Here is a 19,259-nt window from a genome sequence, read left to right as displayed (position 1 = left end):
TTTTTTGAGGGTAGTAAAAAAACTCCGTACATCCTCGGTATTGTCTGCCATTGAAATCTGAGCTGTATATCGAATTTCTCCGTTCCCACATTCAAGTAAGAACCACAAAAACAAATATTTTTTATGATATAAACTTTAATATATATATGAGTCAATAGATATAAAGCTACGTAGATGTGCGAGAGAGGAAGGCTTTGAGCTCGAGCGAGTTGACCGCTATTCGTCATTGTGTGTGTACACTATTCGCAGTAACCGTCATCGAGATCGTGATACACGATTGCTTGCAGACGCATGTCCATTCTCCATTACGAAATTGGAAGCTAATATGATTGATGATTTAAAAAGATACCTCATAGAATTTCCTCGCGAACTATCATATCGAGATTACCAAGTCATCAAACGGAATGTTTATAAAGCTTTCTACTGGACTGTCACCTGCGAGGGAAAATATCTTCATGAACTCTTCGAAGGTATTGGAGAGAATCAAATTGCGGACTTGAGAGACTATAAGTGGGTAGTTAACGGGAACACTGAAGGGAAACCCTTCTACAGTAATGTCAAAGCCACGGATTACAGTCACCCAAAAGATCAGATTTGTGGCTACACATTCAAGGAAGGTGATCCCATCTATAGGTGTGAGGAATGTGGTTATGATGAAACGTGTGTGTTATGTGCACATTGCTTTAATGAGGATGATCATTTGGATCATAATATATCATTCTACTATTCCAGCGCAAATAACGAGGGAATGTGTGATTGCGGAGATCCAACGGCTTTCGTTCGAAATCTTCGCTGTGCTTGTCGAAAAACATTGACTATAGATTCAGCCTTCACTGAGGCGATATCTCAGGTGGTAAAGTGCATTTTCAAGTATGCATTGGACGTAACAAACTTTTCCATCAGTACCTTACCCTTCATTCATCGCATCCTCGATAATGACTCGTTCATGAGTACTAGACAATTATCAGACTTTAGCTCCTTGCCAGTCCATGAATATGGTGTCCTGGATGAGAATACTGGGTCGTCATGGTATCTAGTTTTATGGAACGATGAATATCACAACTATGACGAGGCAAGACGAGCAATTAATGCCGCTACTTCTGTTTCATACGAAACTGCTGAGAATTTGGCCAGACTTATAAGCTCTTCTGGTAGAGCTGTCCTTAAGGAGGCAATTGAACCCACTTCCTTGATTCCATCACAAAGAGCTGCTGAAAGGGATGGTTTAATCTGTACCATCATGTCCAAGCGTGATTATGTTCGTGAGATGATTGTTGCGGCGGCTTTTAGTTGGGTCTGCGCTGTCACATCTTTCTCGGGCAATAGTGCATTTCGTGACGAGTGCAAACGTCAACTATCAAATGTCCTTCTAGCATCTAATTTTATCTTCTCTAAAAGCTTGTCCTCTGAAGCTTTCAAAGGGTACACCGGCAATTTGAAACAAAATTTTTTTGAGTGCGGACTTATCGTGGACGGAGAACGCGAGGATCTATCGCCAACAGCTTTTAACGATCTAGAAGCCTATTCTTTCGACTCTTCAGTCCTCACTTTTTTGAAACCGCTGGCCATGAAAACGCCTGATTCAATCCTTCAATACTTGATGCTATTCGAGATACGTTTGCCACTTTCGACCAGGCGGCTCCTAAGAAGAATCATATTAACTTTGCTAGGTGGTGATCGTGAATTGAAGATGCTTTTCGCAGAGCAATACTTGAAATTATACCCCCACCTTTTAATAACCTCTGCGCTTTCGGACAGAGAAGATAATCTCGCGTGCATGGATCATATCCGTGTGCAGCTATTCACCTGTCCGAAAACTAATGTAAGAATCCTAAATTCTGGCAGCCTCACTAGGATATTGGCACCTCTTTGCTGGCTAATTGAGAGGTATTCAAGCACATTCAACGAATCGACTCAGGTTATCAATTATGATGAGAGAGCTCTTGAAGCTCGAGGAAAGCGAGATAGGAGTGCAATTCAAAGAGCCATCTTTTCGGCTCTCAATGATCTCACACATATATTGAGTAAAGTTCAGTTCTCTACTTTATCCGACTCCTTTCCGAGCCTTCAGGAAGTTTACCTATTGATCACGTTGATGAAATTTTATCAAGGTTCATCTACTATAGTACGAAAATTGGGCGACCATGTCACTCATGAGCTGCTTAACGATGCTCTATTATTTCTCCAGAAAGCAATTCCGATATATTATATTGTTCGTTGTTTCACAAACCTCTTCCCGGAGAATTCGAAAAGTGCAGCTACCATCTTGAAAGCAACGTTGCATCTCATCTGGTCTCATGAAAAAACATTTGAAAGTGATAAAACATTTGTGGAAAGCTACTTGGTGAGTTCTCGGCCAGTTTCGTTCATCAATCCAATCAATTCCTTTGTATCGTACTTGATTCAGCATTGTTCTTCATCCGAATTAAGGCAAGTCTTTGAGGGACGAGAGCGAAGCTTCAAATATATCACGGAAATCTCTCTAAGAAGCATTGTGTTAGCTGCACAGATAAGAGTTGGGTTCTGGATACGAAACGGAGCCTCTGTGTCTCGAGAGGCATCATACTATACGTTGATTTCCATGAGGGAGATGTCATACTTTAAAAATATGCACTTTATACCTTCTGCAGGTGTTTTACCATTGGGTGAGGTTACCTATTTGCGAGATCTCCATAACTTACAAATTGGTTTCGCATTTCATGAATTAAATCTGATGTTTGAGCTCTTCTTGAAACGATGGGAAATTCAAGATTGGTTCTACGGTAAAGTACCATCTCAGGAGACGATATATGAGGACCGCTTTTACTACATTTGTGAGGAGATGGTGACAACATTGTATCATATTTTCACCAACCGCTCCTCTTTTTCATTCACAACTAACAACAAGTCATCGCAAGAACGTATTAAGAGACTATGCTATTCCCTATGTGAAAGTCCAAAGTCATTTTCTGAGTTGGTCTCTGATTTAGATGAGGATTATTCTGATATACCAGCATTTGAAGAGCTGTTGCGTACGTGTGCCACTTTACAAAAACCCTCTGGCCTCACTGACTCGGGAATGTACAGACTCAAGGCAAACTACTATGATCAGTTGGATCCCATGAGTATTTTTTTGGAAAGTAGCAAGTATGAGGCAGTATCTTGTTCGTTGTTGAAAAATTTATCTCGTCTGAGCAACATAAGCGAAGATGAGATTGTGTTATCACCACAGATTATGTATGCAGAGGATTCTTTTCTTAACGACGGTCTACTTCGATTTTATTCTAGCTTTTTCTTCGCAAAGTTGGTATACAAACTTCTTCGTGAATCCGTTGAATCTGAGCAGGAGATCTTTATTCTGAAATTGTTGCACTTGGTTCACGCTGTGCTAATTGATATAGAACGAGATGCAGAGAACATTAGATTACTTGAAGCATTCATTAGCATCCCTGTGTGTGATCTACTCCTCAACGTCGTGGAGTCCTCGATGTCATCATCTGTTGTTCGTAAAGCAGATCATTTGCTTATGAGGTTTATTGAATTAGATCCTCGTGTTATGAAATCACTTCTTGATTGCTTTGGTGAGGAACACATTCAGCTGTACAAAAAGCGAAAGATAGGCTCTGCATCTCACGAAGCTGAGAAAAGAAAGACAACTGCGGAAAAAAGAAAGAACAAAGTATTCAAGAAACTTGCGAAACAGCAGAAAGATTTTTCGGCTCGCCATGGGTCATCGTTTGCAGAGACTATCTCAGACGAGCCGCCAAAGCGTGCCGCGAGACGCTGTTGCGTCATTTGTGGGGAACAGGAATGTTCGGTTCAACTTTTCGGTATTCTTCTTTGCAAATCCCTGAGTTCTACCTTTTGGAAGGTACCGCCTTTCCATGACGTTTACAACCAGCTTGCATTCGAAGATTACGGTACACACCTATCAAGAAACAAAGAGCAAGTTTATTCCGTAGGTTATCCGTACAAGCAAATGAGGGAACGGGGTTTGGCTTCAAAAATCTCTGCGCCTGTCGCCACATCATGTTGTCATGGTATACATTACAAGTGCTATCTTCGTCAGCAACATAGCTTGCAGTACGTTCCATGTCCACTTTGTCACAACTTGCATGACACATTTATACCTAGCTTCACTCCACCACTGGTTTCCCGAATGCTCGACTACTGGAGCGACAGCACAATGGATCTCAAGGTTGCTGAGCCTGCTGTATGTGAAGTCAATTCTTTGTTGCTTTCAAAGCATCTTATTGGTGAAACTTACTGGGCTGAAGATGCTACTCCTCTCAAAAAAATGTCTCATCAAATATACCAGGCAGTTATGAGATCTCTTCCGAATGATGATCGGAGAGCTGAAAATCTCAGTCTGCAGAAAATTATGATCTCTCGTCTCATAGCAGATACGATTCGTGCAAACGAAATTGCGAGTCGAATCAATGGTGATGCGGCCTATTCAAATTTTCTAGATGATGTATCGCCACAAGCAAAGACAACGCTTTTGTCATTGTTCCAATTACGCTGCTACTTATCTGCGTTTGCGACAAATCTACCAATTCAGGATCCCAACGTTGTTGCACGCATGCCCGACTTGAATAATGAGAACTCTCTATTCTCACAGGTCATAATCAAGCTTCTCTATGGCAAAGATCATCCCATCGATTGCATTAAATGGGGATATCACAACTTACTCGCAACTCTGACTTTTGAATTGGTTGATGGCATTAAAAGCCGATATCCCTCCGCCATGAAGCATCATGACACTTCTCGAATACTGCAGCTGGAATACAACCTCCTTTTATCATATGTGAGAAGTTTTCTAAAAAATATTTGGCTACCCTTTGAAAAAACAGATGCAGACTTGATGTCTGTGCTCGCCTTCGTATTGAAAGCATTACAACGAATCTCGTTGACCTATTTGAGACAATGTGCTTTGATGTGGGATATCTTGAGTAGTCAACAATTAGAAGACTTAGCGTACGTCTCATCTGCTGAAATTCGGGACTTGAAGCTGAAGTTACAAGGATCAGGGAGCGTTGAACTGCTTGATACCCTCTGTAAGTTTTTCGACATCGGAAGCCCTATCGAAGTTATTAAAAGCATAATGTATGGCGGTTCGGATCAAAATCACACGTTAGATATATTTCAACACTATGATGCCACCAAATATGAAGAAGACAAGTCAAAGCTGAGAACTCTTATTGACTTTCCTGGAAGGATTTCTTTGCTCGAGATGCCACATGATTACAATTCTTGTCTTGTTGATCCCGTATATAAGAAAAAGAGGCCTCAACCCGACTCAGTCTGCCTCACATGTGGCGCCTATCTCAGTCACAAACGCCTCCTCCTTCATCCTTTAGAATGTGGAGTAATGCCTGTGTACTTTGTTCCTGACAAGAATAACTTGAAAGTTCTTGTTCAAGTTGCGTCCGCTTCTATTGAGGTTATGATTCCAGCTCCCTATTTGACAGCGCATGGTGAAGTGAAGAAGAGGGGCGTCCCAGGTAAAGCTACGTTAAGTCAAGCCCGATACTTGCATCTCAATAAGCTTTGGCTTAACCAGGGGCTATTTGGGTTTGCGACAAGGTCATTGTTTGATAGTAGAAGGCCGCAGATCTTTCGACCTGACCTTCAAGTTTTTGAAGACGATTTTTTTGAGGATGACATCGAAGACTTCAACGATGATGTCGATGCTTTTGATCCTGACTAAAAGGTCGCTTGATTTGTCCCGAGGGCCCGCTGGAGTCGACCTTTGGTTGATACAGGTGAGGAGATACTGAATTGTCGGTGTAGAGAAGCTTTTGAGCTCATTTGAAACAGAAACTAATTTAGAACGGAAAGCGAAAGGGAGCGGGAGAGCAAATGAATAGCTACGAGGATAAGATAATGAAGCGATGAAACAAAATTCGAAAATTCAGAATGGATTTTGAAAAATAAAATTCATAGCGTCTCCCAGCCTCCTGCGTCGATAACTCCATCAAGTCTTCGAACGATGTAGTTTGATATGTTATGCTGCAACCAAAGACCTTTCGTAAAGTCCTCATATCTCTTCGACAGCAAAAACACAGCCTTGGTCTTCTTGTTATCACCAGCAACCTCAAAGTGCAGATCTAGATACGGTATGGGATGAAAAGATCCACCGTTGTTGCTGAGTAGTAGAAGAGACCTTTCCTTCGGAAGGAGAAAGATTCCAACACTATTCCGACACTCTTTTTTGTAGTGAGTGTTACATTGTCCGTGAGGGCTGCCAAGAGCCGTCCTTTGTAAATCCTTCACGTCGGCGCAAAACATGCAAATTGCTGGATTCTCGACGGATAGATGCGGAAAATCGTGTTTCTCCAGGTAATAAAACCTCGTGAAGAAGTCATCTAATCTCTCTGGCAACCTAACGAGCAGTACTATACCAGGATACTCAAGCTGTCTGTATAAAACCGAGCTATCCGCAAATGTAGCGGCATTTTGTTCAAGGAATTTTGTGAAATTATCAAAAACTCTTCTTTCCTTCGAGAATGCCAGGGAGTTCTCATGTGCCATCCGCTTGAGAATTTCATTTAGACTTGGTAAATTAAAAAATGAGCAGAGTAGATCAGCTTCATTCCTGTGTTGTGCTTGATGATCAAGATCACAATCCGATGGACAATTTATGAAAGCATAGATCGAAGCTCGACGCAAAAAGGGCGTAACACTTTTAAGTAACATGGAGAAGATCACATAGCCTAGTTGCGGACTAACCATTATGTCTTCGCTGTAAAAACCAAACGCGCCTGTTTTTACGAGTTCCCTGAAAAGGTAATGTGCTGAGGCAGAGTCCTCTGGAGTAATAAAACTCGAGAAAGGTACGTCTAGGATATTGAAATTCTCGTTCTTGAAATATCGTTTTTCGACAATATTTGCGGAAATTTTAAACAAACATTGTACTATGTGACCAATGTAACAAGTATTGAGGATTTCAAAAAAGGTAAAGCCGGCTGTTGGCAAAGGGAGAACGTCCACCAATAATTTGAAGTAATCTAGGTCAACAATGGATTCACTGAGCCTCTCTTCTGAAAGACATAGGAGGTTAGCAAGCAATTTCTCCTGGGTGTCTTGCTTGTTGAGCGAGCTTTTCACATGATAGGATACCTTCATTAAGAGACATGTTACCCTAAACTCATTCAATGCTCTTAGATTTATAAGGCTATTATTCGAAATACCTTGAAATACCAATCCAAATGTGCAACGGACTCCACGTAGACTTATTTCCGTAGATTTGATTGTATTTACAAGGATTTCCGATGAATCGGCCTTTAAAATTTGTGGAAAAGTCAAGAGTGATAGATTTTGAAACATGTTTGAAAGAAGGATACGGAAAAGCTGATGCTCGTTAGACGAGGAGTTATCAGAGTTCTGAATGATGACGTCCGTGGCTGCGCATGTCAATATTGAAAAGGACTTCAAATCTTTCAAGGCAGCATTATAAAATTCTTTTCGCCATAGTCCGCTGTGAGAGTCCGCGTTTGTCAATGTCTGAAACGCATCACCTTTCAGTTCATCCTTTTTGATAAACTTCCTCATTGATCGATTATTAGCCAGCCACAAAACTGGTAGAAACATATTATTAAGAGCCTTGCAAAGCGGACATAAAAATTCACGATGATCAATACTATCGGGAGTGTTTCTCGTGATTTGGTTTGATCGCGATCGATTACTCGCGAGGAATTGAACATAGCAATTGAAATGCATTCCGTGACCGCATGTCAGAGAAACTAACTCGTTTCTAACGTGGCCCGAACTGGGGAATCCTGGTCCGATGACGCACTGTTCCTCATTATTAGCCATAAACTTTTTAAATGGTTCAGATTGTATCTCCGGCGCCCAATCACTTGATGGTTTATTTAAGTCACAGCTATCGGAGAAAGCTTTCAAGAACCAGTACTTGTCATCAAATGGCACATCTCTAAACTCCGATGACCTAGAAATGTGAACCACCAACCCAAATGGGCCGGCATCTTCAGCGGTGTCTTGGCAGAGTATACAATGAGCTCCTGGGAAATTCCAACCTTCGCTATTTGTGTCCTCCATCTCCGCATCGCTATACTCTGCTGCAAGATTGTTTCTTTCAAGAAACAGCGACTGCTGCTTCTTAAATCTAGCCATGAGTTTGGATTGCCTTTGTTGTGCTAGTCTTTTTTTACGCTCAAAATCGTTTTCAGTCGCAATGACACTTGGGTCACAAAGCAAACGTTTATCATAGCCATGCACCACATGAGGCATTCTATTATGAAAATCAGCCACTTGCTCGTTGAAACACTCAAAGATGGCGCGAATCTTGGCATGATGCTCTAAAAACTCATTCTTGCGTAATGCAAAGTACAATAGAGATACTAAAGAAGCCAGGCCACTAAGTGCCATATCAAGAGACTTCAGGCAAAATGATTCTTTTGTATCAGTATTGATTTCCATCGCACTTGAGTGTACCACATGTAGTAAGGTATCAAAAAGCCCATCAAATTTCTCTGGCTTCTTAAGAACCACAAAATGAATGCATCTCAGTAGAAATTCGACAAATTTACTTGCAGTGACGAAGTTCCCGAGGTATCTGAAAAGTCCTCGCCTAGCACATCTGGTAGACAATGGATTGATCACAACTTCATTCAAAGGTTGATTCGTTTTTTTTCGTATTCTTTCCTTCACAATCTTGACAGCCTCATCCTTCTTATTCAGAGAGTAATTATGATAATAAGGATTGATTTTATCATAAAATTCTTCTTTCAACAGGAAGGTCCCTGCCTCTTTTCCTGACCTCGGTTTGTTGAAATCAGCGACCTTTTTCAATACATTTTCAAAATCTCTTTCCGAAACAATGTGATCTGGAAGTTGAGAACATAGTTTTGAATAAGTCATCAGGCCTAAGCATAATTGATGTATAATTTCTTCTTCGATTTTGGTTTGAATAATCTCATGATCCGTGAGTCTTTTCATGAACAAACCCTCCGTAATAATGCGAAGAAAAAAATGTAAACACTCATCGAGGATATACGGTAAAACCGTAGCTTCGTAAGAGTCATTACATTGCCCAATGTCATCATTTAGAAGCCAAATTTTCAAGATTTCGTTGATGGCCATATCAGCATCATGGCAAATTAGATATATTTGAGTCAAAAATATGTCACGGATGAAACCTTGCTCGCGTAAACCAGTACTTTTATAGAGTTGATATTGGTTCTTCACGCTAAATCCATTCCGAACCCAATAGCCGGTCTTCACTTGGGCCGCGAGAGCAATCGATTGTATAGGATAATGAAAAAGAGTGTTCACTGACTCCGTCAAGGATTTGAAGTTTGAACAATTATCTGCAACATTCGCAAACAATGTGATCAATGCGTCTCTGTCATCAAAAGCAGTGTATTCGATAAGCCAAGAGAGGAACAGGTGAAGTGGGTGTAAAAAGCTAACAAGTGGTTGTGTACCATCATTTTGATAGTCAATGGGCCCATAATCTACCTCATTGTGCTCTTTTGCCTTCGGTATAATGAATTCAAGGCTGAGAATAAATCGTATTACGTAGAATATTGCTCCTTCGAGAACAGCTCTACGTCTCGAGTGATCCGGTACATTTCTGAAACACTGAGCGATATATTCTGCCAATTGGTAAATCACTGGAATAGCATGAAAGAAAGCGGTGTAGTCGGAATTTTCATACTCAACGTGATTAAGCACTTCTCTTCTCATTGTAGGCTTACCTTGAAACAAGGATAGCAAATCGCAAGTCATTGGAATTATCTCGTCATTGAGTGCCACATTGTAATTCTGGCCACGGGAAATAATGTAACCGATGTCAAAGAATAGCTGTCCCCATCTGCGATTCTTAAGACTTGCCAAACATATGTCGTGATTGGAATCTAATTGCGATGAGTGCGTGTGCCCGGTCTTTAGGAAACCGTAAATGGATCGAAAGATTCGCGTAACATCTCCTTTCGTGAGCATAGCATATGAGTTCGAAGGAGATATGAAAAGTTGACAAGATAGAGTACACATAACATTCATTTCGGGATCTCCGTCAAGGTTCAAGAACATATCTGATATGTGAGGATAGACAGCGCAATATTGATAGCAAATCATCCCTTTCCACTTAAGATTAGTGATTAGGGTTGTTGCATACATGGTATGCAAAGCAAGTCTGAATGCTTTCCAAAAGCGTATGTCTAAGTATGCTAAAAATTGAAATCTCGAATCCATGTTGGACTCTTTCCTTATATTCTTAACAACCAAGCCACATTCTTCCCAAAGATGATTGATATGATCCCACGGCCGCGAGTCGATGTTCCATTTCCCTGGTTTCACTTCACGCGTGAACGCTCGTGGAAGTCCAAAAGTACCGCTTAGTTGCGCTATATTTTCGTCTCTGGATAACACAGCATTATCCGATAACACGCCCCGATTCCACTTTAAGCAAAAAGCCCTACAAAAAAGATCTCTTAAGAGCTCATTGGCCTTCATTAAGTCGCATGATGAAATACTTTCAAGCCATTGTATGATCTCAAGGCACATTTCCTCCCTAAATTCGTCACGAGCGTTCCTTATGCAAGACGACAAACCTGTTGCATTAAGAAGTTTTTGTCTTTCAAATAGTACATTGACGTTTTTGGATCTTATCACGGTTGCACGGCCATGACTTTGAATGCGTCTTGCTACCATCTCAGCAAATTCTGGGACTTTTTTGCTGGCTAAATGTATTCGTTGCACAGCGTCACGAAAGTGGCGGATCTGATCATTGTAGACTATGAGTGAGTACTTTTCTGAAAGCGTGTCAGTGACCAGGCTCAGGTCAGAAAATCCGTACTTCTTGGAATCGAGATCACGATTCTTGGTGTGCAATTCAATGCTTGTGAAGACTTCTTGAGGAGACAAAAACTGTTGATCGCTTTGGCACATTACATCTACAATGAAATCTAGTAGGATTCCAACTGTACTCAGCAAGGTCTCTTTTAAATTTGAAGTCGGCACCAAATGTCTCAATCTTTCAAAAACCTCATTCGTTTCATAATATAAACAGCGAAAATCCTTTACCCAAGCTTCGGGATCACCGCAGTCACAAACGCCGCCATTCTCTCTGACGCAAATTGAGATACTAATGTTATGACCTTCATGACTTTCCGCTTGAAAACAATTTGAACATAGGGCACATGTGTCATTAAAGCCACATGTCAAGCATTTATAGATAGGTTCACCTCTTCGGAATACCCGAGCACATGGCAGATCAGTGTGATAAGCATGATGGTCTCTTCCCTCGTTATGCTGAAGTTTGGAGGTTAATGCAACGTATTTCAAAAGCAGCCACTGCAAGTCAGATTCGAGATGATCAATGGGGTCATTTTCTCTTTTAAATAGCTCCGGGAAAAAAAGATCAAGGTATAAGCCATTGCTGGAGACTGCAAAAAACAATCTTTTTCGAAGTTCAAGCTTGACATCCTCAGTGAATATAAAATTCAGTCTTGAAGGAAGACTGAATAGGTATTGTCTAAGAGAATTTAAGTCTGCTGCATTAGGAATAAATGACATCAATTGAGGAGTTGTCTATGGGAGCCCTCCCGTTGTTCTACCGTCGATTGAATTAGAATAGCGGTGGCGACAGCGGCGAGACATCCTCAAGCGGAGCGTGAGTTTAGTCACGTGTATTTAATATTTATCAAGGAAGTTAAAGTTTGGAGAGAATCCTATGAAAGTCATTCTCAACAACAAATGACGACTCTATCATTTCATAATGAACAGCATAATATTTATAAACTTGAAAGGTTTCAAGATATTATGTCATTGACATTGGGTGTTGCCAGTGGAATCCTTTGTCTTGAAAGTCATTTGGGATGTGCTTTCTACTTGGTGGGTATTACTTTGACTAACACGTCATTTCATTTCATGTGTTGCGAAGGTTCTAAACAATTTTATAGAACTCCTGGAAGGCAAATTTATTTGAGGGGTCTTTTAGCTAATTTGCCGGGATACGTTATGATATGGTGTCTTACCTACGCGTTGATTCAGTAACACCCGCTTATTAGTGTTTTGCATGAATATAACATCGATAATTTATTTGATGTGCAAGTTTTCAAGAAAGGTTCGATCTTGAGAGGGTTTACGTATAGCCTTGATATCTATCCCAACGCTTTGCAATGCACAAGATCCCGGGTGCGCTGAGCTGCCTTCGTTTTGAGCGAACAGTTGTAAGCAGATTTGAAACAATGAGTCAAAGTTCTCACTCTCGGACTGGAAAACTATCCATTCTTAATTTTTATTATTTTTTCCTTATTTTACTCCTGTTTACCCTGCCATTTATCTTGATTTTTGTGCTAAGCTATGTAAAGATATATACAAGAGCACTAGGGGGAATATGAGAACCCCTACTATTCTTTAAGAATATTTCTAGTCAACATCATGAAAATTTGACATCTGACGAAATTTCTTTCTCTTTCGACCTATATTTGTCTGCTGTGTAAAGCACAACCTCATACTGAGACTTCTCCATTTGCGTACAAGTGCGGCAACGCACGAGTTGTGGGCCAGTGCGTTTAGTGCCGGTTTCCTGAGGTTCCCAATATCTGACACGTATTCTCAGTCACCCATTGTGAACACTGTTGCTGAACGCAAAAAAAAAAAAATGGAAAGGATTGATTTATCCACAAACTCTAGGTCTATCAAAGAAGCTTATGAAAAGGTTGTGCAAGGAGATAAGGCTACTTATGTTGTTTTTTCTGTCAACAAGAATTCGACTTTAGAAGTTTCCAACGTTGCCCTGGGTTCCCTTCAGGACTTCATTGAGGAGTTTTCTGATGGCGTAATACAGTTCGGATTAGCAAAAGTGACTGTACCAGGATCTGATGTGTCAAAGAACTTGCTAGTTGGTTGGTGTCCGGATAATGCTCCCGCTAAGTTGAGGTTGTCGTTCGCAGCAAACTTTGCCGATGTTTCCAAAACCTTGAATGGGTACCACGTCCAAATTACTGCTCGCGATCTGGATGACTTAAATCTGGACGAATTTGTCTCAAGGATAGCTGCTGCTGCAGGGGCGAGGTACACTGCCCGGGCCATCGAAAACGACTTCAAGACTGATTTTAAGAAGCAAATTCCGCTGACTTCTTCGTCTGGAAAGGATGATTCGAGGCCATTCATTCCAAAATCAACGGGAAAACCCGTTTTTCATGTCCCCTCCAATCAGTCTTCGAAAGTAAGACCCTCGAATAGTCCAAATAAAGAAGTAGAAGACGATGGGTGGAATGGAGAAAAAGAATTAGAGATCAGGGATTTTGAAAAGCAACCTTTGGAGCTGACACCATCAGCGTATAAACCGACGAAGGTCAACATCGAGGAATTGCGAAAGCAGAAGTCGGACACAGTGTCATCTAAATCGAAGCTTGATGTCAAAAGCTCCACTCCAGTGCAGGCAAAAGTTATCTCGAGTGACGCGGATAACGAGCACGCATTAGTTGATGGGCGCCTAACTTCCTTGCCTAAACCAAAAGTCGCTGGATCTGTCGCAAGCCGCTATACCGCAGCAGCAAAGGAGTCGTCTAACGCTACATTCGGGTCCAAACCAATGGGTAGTCCTCTGCCAAAGAGGGCAGATAAAGTCATTAGTGGAATGTCCAGAGATTTTGGCTCAACAGGAGGAAAAACTCCCGCACAATTGTGGGCGGAAAAAAAGGGAATGTACAAAGATGTTAGATCTGGCCGGGACTCCACGTCAGGAGAAGAATCTGGTATTGCTGGTTTGGAAGATGACAGTATTCAGAAGCACGACTCAGCAGTATCCATTGATGATATCAGTTCGAAACTCGATCAAACTTTCCAGAAAGCAACTGGAGCAGATGTGCTTGAAGAAGATTTGCCGGTTGGAGCACGCGGAATAAAAGAAGACGATTCAACTAATGCCGTACATTCTTCGCAACCTCCGCGTTTACCTTCGAGAATCTCACCTGCTGATGCGACTGAAGAAAAGAAGCTTATAATGGCGAAAGCGAGCTTCGATTACGATAAAGATGAAGATAACGAAGTTGATTTTAAGGAAGATGATGTCATTGTTGACATTGAGTTTGTTGATGAGGAATGGTGGAGTGGTACAAATGAAAGAACTGGTGAGCTGGGTCTATTTCCCGCTTCATATGTTACGATAATCAACGACGGTGAGATGGAGAAAATCGGCAAGGTTTCCTCAGATGAAGACACCTCAAGCAAGACGGCTAAAGAAGCTGTTGCTGAGTTCTCTTATGAGAGAGATGAAGATAACGAAATCGAGTTTGAAGAAGGCGAACGTATCATCGATATCGAATTTGTCGACGACAACTGGTGGTCTGGCAAGCGTGCCAAGACTGGTGAAGTGGGTTTGTTTCCAGCAAACTACGTAAAATTACAAAATTAGTTTATTTAGTGAATCATCATTTCGATCTCCAATATGTGTGATCTTCCCCTCAAGCAGAAGTGCAGACTAAGTATCAATCCAACCGGCTTGCTTCTACAACGACGGACTTCACTAATTGAAGCAGGTCGTCAGATAGGTTAGATAAGTGTGAGTTCAATTCTCATATTATGCCAAGCTGCTTTTATGTCTCCATTCGCTGACACTTTCAAAATGGGACTGACAGGATCAGCACAATGAGCCTTCTTTTTGTGCCACCATGTTGCAACTAGATCCAGGAATATCATGAGCAGTCGACATACATGCTTCTTCAAAATGATTCTTTTGCAATCAAAAACTTTTTCGCAGCATAAAGCTAGGTGATACAGTTGTACGAAAACCGCGATTAATCACGCACATCAAGCATTATATGACACGAAACTGATGAACATAATCATCGCGATTTCAACGAGGACGAGCGTCAATAAAACTATTCTTCAGAGTTTGAGGCGCTGAAATTGAAAATCCTATATAAGACGTGGTCAAGTAGTTCACAAAAACTTTAGTTGAGCATTTAATAGTCAAAAGAGAGGCGTCGGAACTCAAGCCCGTCAAGGATATACTCAACATGTTGAATTAAAGCTATTGATGCGAGGATCACGTCAATTCCTCGCGCAGCTCAAGTTTTGGATTGGATTCAAGTGATATTGCACTTCGAACCTTTTCTGTGGACACCTGCTGAAGACTCTCAATTAGTCGCTTGATGGATGCAACCTGTATTGCAGTAAGATCACAATTTCCAGAATCGGCTGAGCACTCTAATTGAAATACAAAATCCATAGTCAATAGGCTAATGCCGTGCTTCTTTGGAAAATCCGTGACACTGAAGAAAAAAAAAAAAAAGAATGCGATTAAACAAGTTGTCAATTAAGAATATTACGGGTAGATGTGCTTGACAGGCAAGACAGCGAGCACGTACCAGCGATTCTCCAGTAGCCTGATTTTGTGAACGTCACAGCCTTTCTAGAAATACTGCAATCTCCCGGAGTGATCAAGATTATGTCTCAAGTAGTCTCGTTTGTAGTTATTGGCTCATTCGAGTTATAACTTGGTGGTTTGGAAGGAATCAAGCTATTCATCGTGATTCTTTCATCGTCCGACTGCTCCTCTTCGTAGGCGTTGTAGCTAAATTTGTCTTGATTGGAAGTGCATCCTTCATTTTGTTCCGTATGAATGTCCCAAAAGTCCGGTGGAAAGTCGTTCTCCCGATCCGTCAAATCATTATCATCATCAATTTCAGACCGCTCGAGAAGTATGTCAGAGTTGAACTTCTTGTACGCTGGGGGTGCAGGTCCGTTCCCCTCTAAAGGAGCAAAACCCCATTTCTTTACATTTCCTTCGATGAAGACGAAACCGAGTTGCCCGATGTTGACATGCACTGAACACAAATTGTTTGCTCCGACTATCGGGAATAGCTGTCCTTCTTGAGGGATTTTAAAATTTTTGATGTGACCACCAATTTTCAGTTCACTCAATTTTTTTCCATTGCGAGTAAAAAATATCGTGCCCGATCTAACACGATATCCTATACCAACAACGTCACCCTCGATTAGAGAGGGAAATGGCGGGTCGCCGCGCGGTGAAAAGGGCTGGTTTTGCCTTCTATAACCATCACTGTCGTAGCTAACGGAATAGGCATGTCTACCTGGTAGACGAAACCATGGGTATGGTTTCAGACTCAATCCAATCGAGATTGTAGTTTCTGAAGGGCTGGGCAAAGAGTACACTTTACACTCAAAATAGTAGACATCGTTTGTCATCGGGATCGGTAGGTTTGTCTGTGTCGAACACTCAAGCTTTTTAAAAAAATTTAGCTCGAACCGATTAACAATAAGAAGGTCATTATTCGTTAGCATGTAATCCTTCACAAATTCCCAAGCACGTATTCCCTTTTCTTGGATGCTGAGGTTCTGACTTAATGCAAGATCACCTCTGAAATATGGATTGGCTGCAAGGTACTCCCTAGACTGGAAATATAGCTCTTGCTCATCCAGATTTAGTTCAAGATAGGCCTGATTCTCTTCTTCATGAATAAGAGCTTCTTCACTGGCAGTGTTGAGACGGTTAATCATCACAAAAACGGCGACTAATAGCATGATTATTAGCGTGAGTGATAGAAACACTGTGGTGACTATGAAGAGAGTTGTCCCGTCACCCCCCTCAGCAGCTGACACTAAATTGGTCGAACCATCATTTCTTGAGCGAGGAAGTGGCCAAGCATGTATGCTGATCGCTAAGGGTAGGGTTCGAACGATCAAAAGATTATAGCTCATGGTGATATACAGAAGAGTTCGATTAATGACAGAGTCAAGTTCTATGATTTGGCTGATTGCTCAGTATGCAATCGATACTGCACATTTATGATAAAAGCCCCTTCGAGAATGATAAGTATTGCCTTACCTAAAATACTGAGCGCCACAAGATGTTTGGGATCCCGATCAAGCCTACACTTCTCGCTTTATCTAATTTCTTCATTCATGGTATAATCTAGAAGGATCGAAAATTTTGAAAATCGTGTAAAAAAAAAAGGTTGCTCTTGAGAATCCTCACACATTTAGCGCCTGTTAGCATGTATCAAAACTCACAAGACAATGGATATTTGAGAGAATAGTTTTCCTCCCAAACACCCCAATATTTCTCAACATCACTAGTACCAGATGTATCTGGTTTCCATGCTTCATCAAAAGCTTCAAAAACGCAAACATTAACTCCCCATGCACGAATGGCACAAATGGCTTCCTTCCAGTAGTTCTTGGCATTCTCCACGCTAGGCTCACTGGCCTCGAAATGCGTTCCTTGTGTTGGCCATCCAGTCTCACCAACCCAAAAATTTCCTAAATCAGTGGATCCCTTTGCGGTCTGAATTGTTTGCAAAGCCTGCATAATATCATCCACGAAAGAGTAAGAGGCGTTTTCCTTCGTTTGACCCTGCCAATAGGAGAACGCATTGGCGAAAACGAAATCTGCAGCCTTGATAGCTGGTAACGAACCGCCATCTACGAGAACATTCCACGAGTCGGCTGTTCCTACCTGAACATCTTTGTAAGACTCGCCATTCTTGTCCTTGATCTCGGACAAGAGTTGTTTCACCTCATTGATAGCGTTAGCCAAATCGGAAGCCGACATGTCATCTCTGTATAAGGCCTCCGAGCCAACTGTAAAAACTTTGACGGTCGACTTGGAAATCTTAGGCAAGAAAGTTTTCAATGCCTCCTTCTCCGCACCGAAATGGGCTTCATCAGTTGGCCAAATTCCGAACATAACTTGAAAACCAGCTTCTTCTGCCGCCGGACCCAAATTTTCCAAAGTGTTGCAGTCAGAAACAGCATAAGTTCTAACTATTTTTGAGTGGGAGGATAATACCGAAAAGTCTTGTTTGTATTCATCGGCTGTTTTGCAGTTGCCAGAATTGTCCTTTACTCCTAAACTAAATGCCAACTAACATGTTAATATTTGATACAGTAAAGAAAATCGTGAAACATACATCGCCAAGGCCAGCTACCGTAGATGTAAAAATAGTGGCTGCTGCAAAAATGTTAAATTTCATTTTAATTGTATGGAACTATCAAAAGGAAAAAGTAGTACGTTTTAACGAATGAGTGGTCCATGAGAGCAAAACATGAGTAGATGTATTTTTAGTTACATCACGTGATGATTGGTCTAGATTTTCCCCTTCTTACAGGCCAGCTACCAGTAAAAGCGTCGCGCGAGAAGTCTTTTATTTGTTTACTTGAACGTACTTCACCTTCTGCAATTACCACTGGGCGCCCTAGCTGTTGTACACAAGATATGATTTAAATTATTTTACCTATCAGTATTATCAAACATTTTCGTAAGAGAAATGAGGGCCGCATCTTCAATTCTGGTAGCATAGGGTACAGGTATTCTACTGTCAATTACGTCGACAACACTAGAAACGTTTGGATCATGCACGGCATTTCTCTCAAAATCTTGCCAGTTACCTATCAAAAGAAGAAGACTTTCTGCTTTCTTCGGTTGATACATCGGAATTTCTTGGCCACAATCTTTTAAGAAATAATTGTCAGCATCGACGATCGCAGTTTGCGTGTAGCCATCAGTAACACACAGCTCGGTGTAGACTGAGCTAATTGATTGAGCATAGCGTACCAAATACCCAGGCAGAGAATTTCCTCCGTGGTTATATGCTTCATGTGGACTGACGACCTTTTTTTGTAATGTGTCGACTGTCACGCGAACATGAACTGGGACCTCTTGTTCATTGAGAGTGAGCGGTTTTGCTGATCCCACATTTACAAACTTCGTCACTTTGAGTTTTTTCTGAGCACTCAACTTCTTCCCTTTTTTATGTACCTTCGGGGTATGCTTCGGAATGGCCAAGCCTTCCTTGAATCGGCCAATTGTATTTGCTGTCATGAAGGGAAGGGTGGTTATTTTAGGAAGCTTTGCGGCATGTTTGAGAAACGCTCTGTCACTGGGCTTGAACACATGCTTTACCAAATAGGGTGGTGTAACGAAATACTGTAGCAAAGTAGCAAGGATAACAGCGTCACGACTCTTATCGGACTTTTGCTCTGTCTCTTCCTCATATTCCTTCGAAGAAAAAAATTTTTTTTGGTTCCCCTGAAGCGCTGGCGCTTGTTCTTTTGACTTGGATCTGGGTACTTGATGTGGAATATCCAACACAATCACCTCCATCACATTATAGATGGATGCTGCTCTCGCTATTTGATACGCAATATTAGTGGCCTGCGACAAATTTGTAGCATTGCAGTGCCTAAGAGCGGTTGATGGCATACATATGGAAGCTTGAAATCTATCAGTCTTCGTCATGATTGTTCGATGGTACATCAAACGATCAAACTCATCTCCAGAA

General features: G+C 41.4%; 6 protein-coding genes across 6 annotated transcripts; 2 read left to right on the top strand and 4 right to left on the bottom strand. All coding sequences in view use genetic code 12, as the record gives it.

Annotated features, from left to right (window-relative positions):
• Positions 1 to 325: 325 nt before the first annotated feature.
• Positions 326 to 5,689, top strand: UBR1 (E3 ubiquitin-protein ligase; the record flags this gene model as incomplete). Its single annotated transcript, XM_029033242.2, has 1 exon — positions 326 to 5,689. The coding sequence occupies one exon, from the start codon at positions 326 to 328 to the stop codon at positions 5,687 to 5,689; it is 5,364 nt and encodes a 1,787-aa protein (XP_028891834.2).
• A 230-nt stretch (positions 5,690 to 5,919) lies between these two features.
• Positions 5,920 to 8,370, bottom strand: CJI96_0001227 (putative ubiquitin-protein ligase; the record flags this gene model as incomplete). The annotated part of the gene is made up of 1 exon (XM_029033241.2): positions 5,920 to 8,370. The coding sequence occupies one exon, from the start codon at positions 8,368 to 8,370 to the stop codon at positions 5,920 to 5,922; it is 2,451 nt and encodes an 816-aa protein (XP_028891833.2).
• A 4,240-nt stretch (positions 8,371 to 12,610) lies between these two features.
• On the top strand, positions 12,611 to 14,368 carry ABP1 (Abp1p; the record flags this gene model as incomplete). The annotated part of the gene is made up of 1 exon (XM_029033240.2): positions 12,611 to 14,368. The coding sequence occupies one exon, from the start codon at positions 12,611 to 12,613 to the stop codon at positions 14,366 to 14,368; it is 1,758 nt and encodes a 585-aa protein (XP_028891832.2).
• A 1,040-nt stretch (positions 14,369 to 15,408) lies between these two features.
• On the bottom strand, positions 15,409 to 16,500 carry CJI96_0001225 (uncharacterized protein; the record flags this gene model as incomplete). The annotated part of the gene is made up of 1 exon (XM_029033239.2): positions 15,409 to 16,500. The coding sequence occupies one exon, from the start codon at positions 16,498 to 16,500 to the stop codon at positions 15,409 to 15,411; it is 1,092 nt and encodes a 363-aa protein (XP_028891831.2).
• Positions 16,501 to 16,978: 478 nt separating this feature from the next.
• Positions 16,979 to 17,951, bottom strand: BGL2 (glucan 1,3-beta-glucosidase; the record flags this gene model as incomplete). The annotated part of the gene is made up of 2 exons (XM_029033238.1): positions 16,979 to 17,842; positions 17,889 to 17,951. 2 exons carry the CDS (start codon positions 17,949 to 17,951, stop codon positions 16,979 to 16,981), a joined length of 927 nt encoding a protein of 308 aa, XP_028891830.1.
• A 257-nt stretch (positions 17,952 to 18,208) lies between these two features.
• Positions 18,209 to 19,216, bottom strand: CJI96_0001223 (putative methyltransferase; the record flags this gene model as incomplete). The annotated part of the gene is made up of 1 exon (XM_029033237.2): positions 18,209 to 19,216. The coding sequence occupies one exon, from the start codon at positions 19,214 to 19,216 to the stop codon at positions 18,209 to 18,211; it is 1,008 nt and encodes a 335-aa protein (XP_028891829.2).
• Between the last annotated feature and the right edge of the window lie 43 nt (positions 19,217 to 19,259).

This window comes from Candidozyma auris, chromosome 1 (assembly GCF_003013715.1).
Source record: "Candidozyma auris chromosome 1, complete sequence".
Lineage (NCBI taxonomy): Eukaryota > Fungi > Ascomycota > Pichiomycetes > Serinales > Metschnikowiaceae > Candidozyma > Candidozyma auris.
This window is presented reverse-complemented; position numbering and strand designations above follow the sequence as displayed.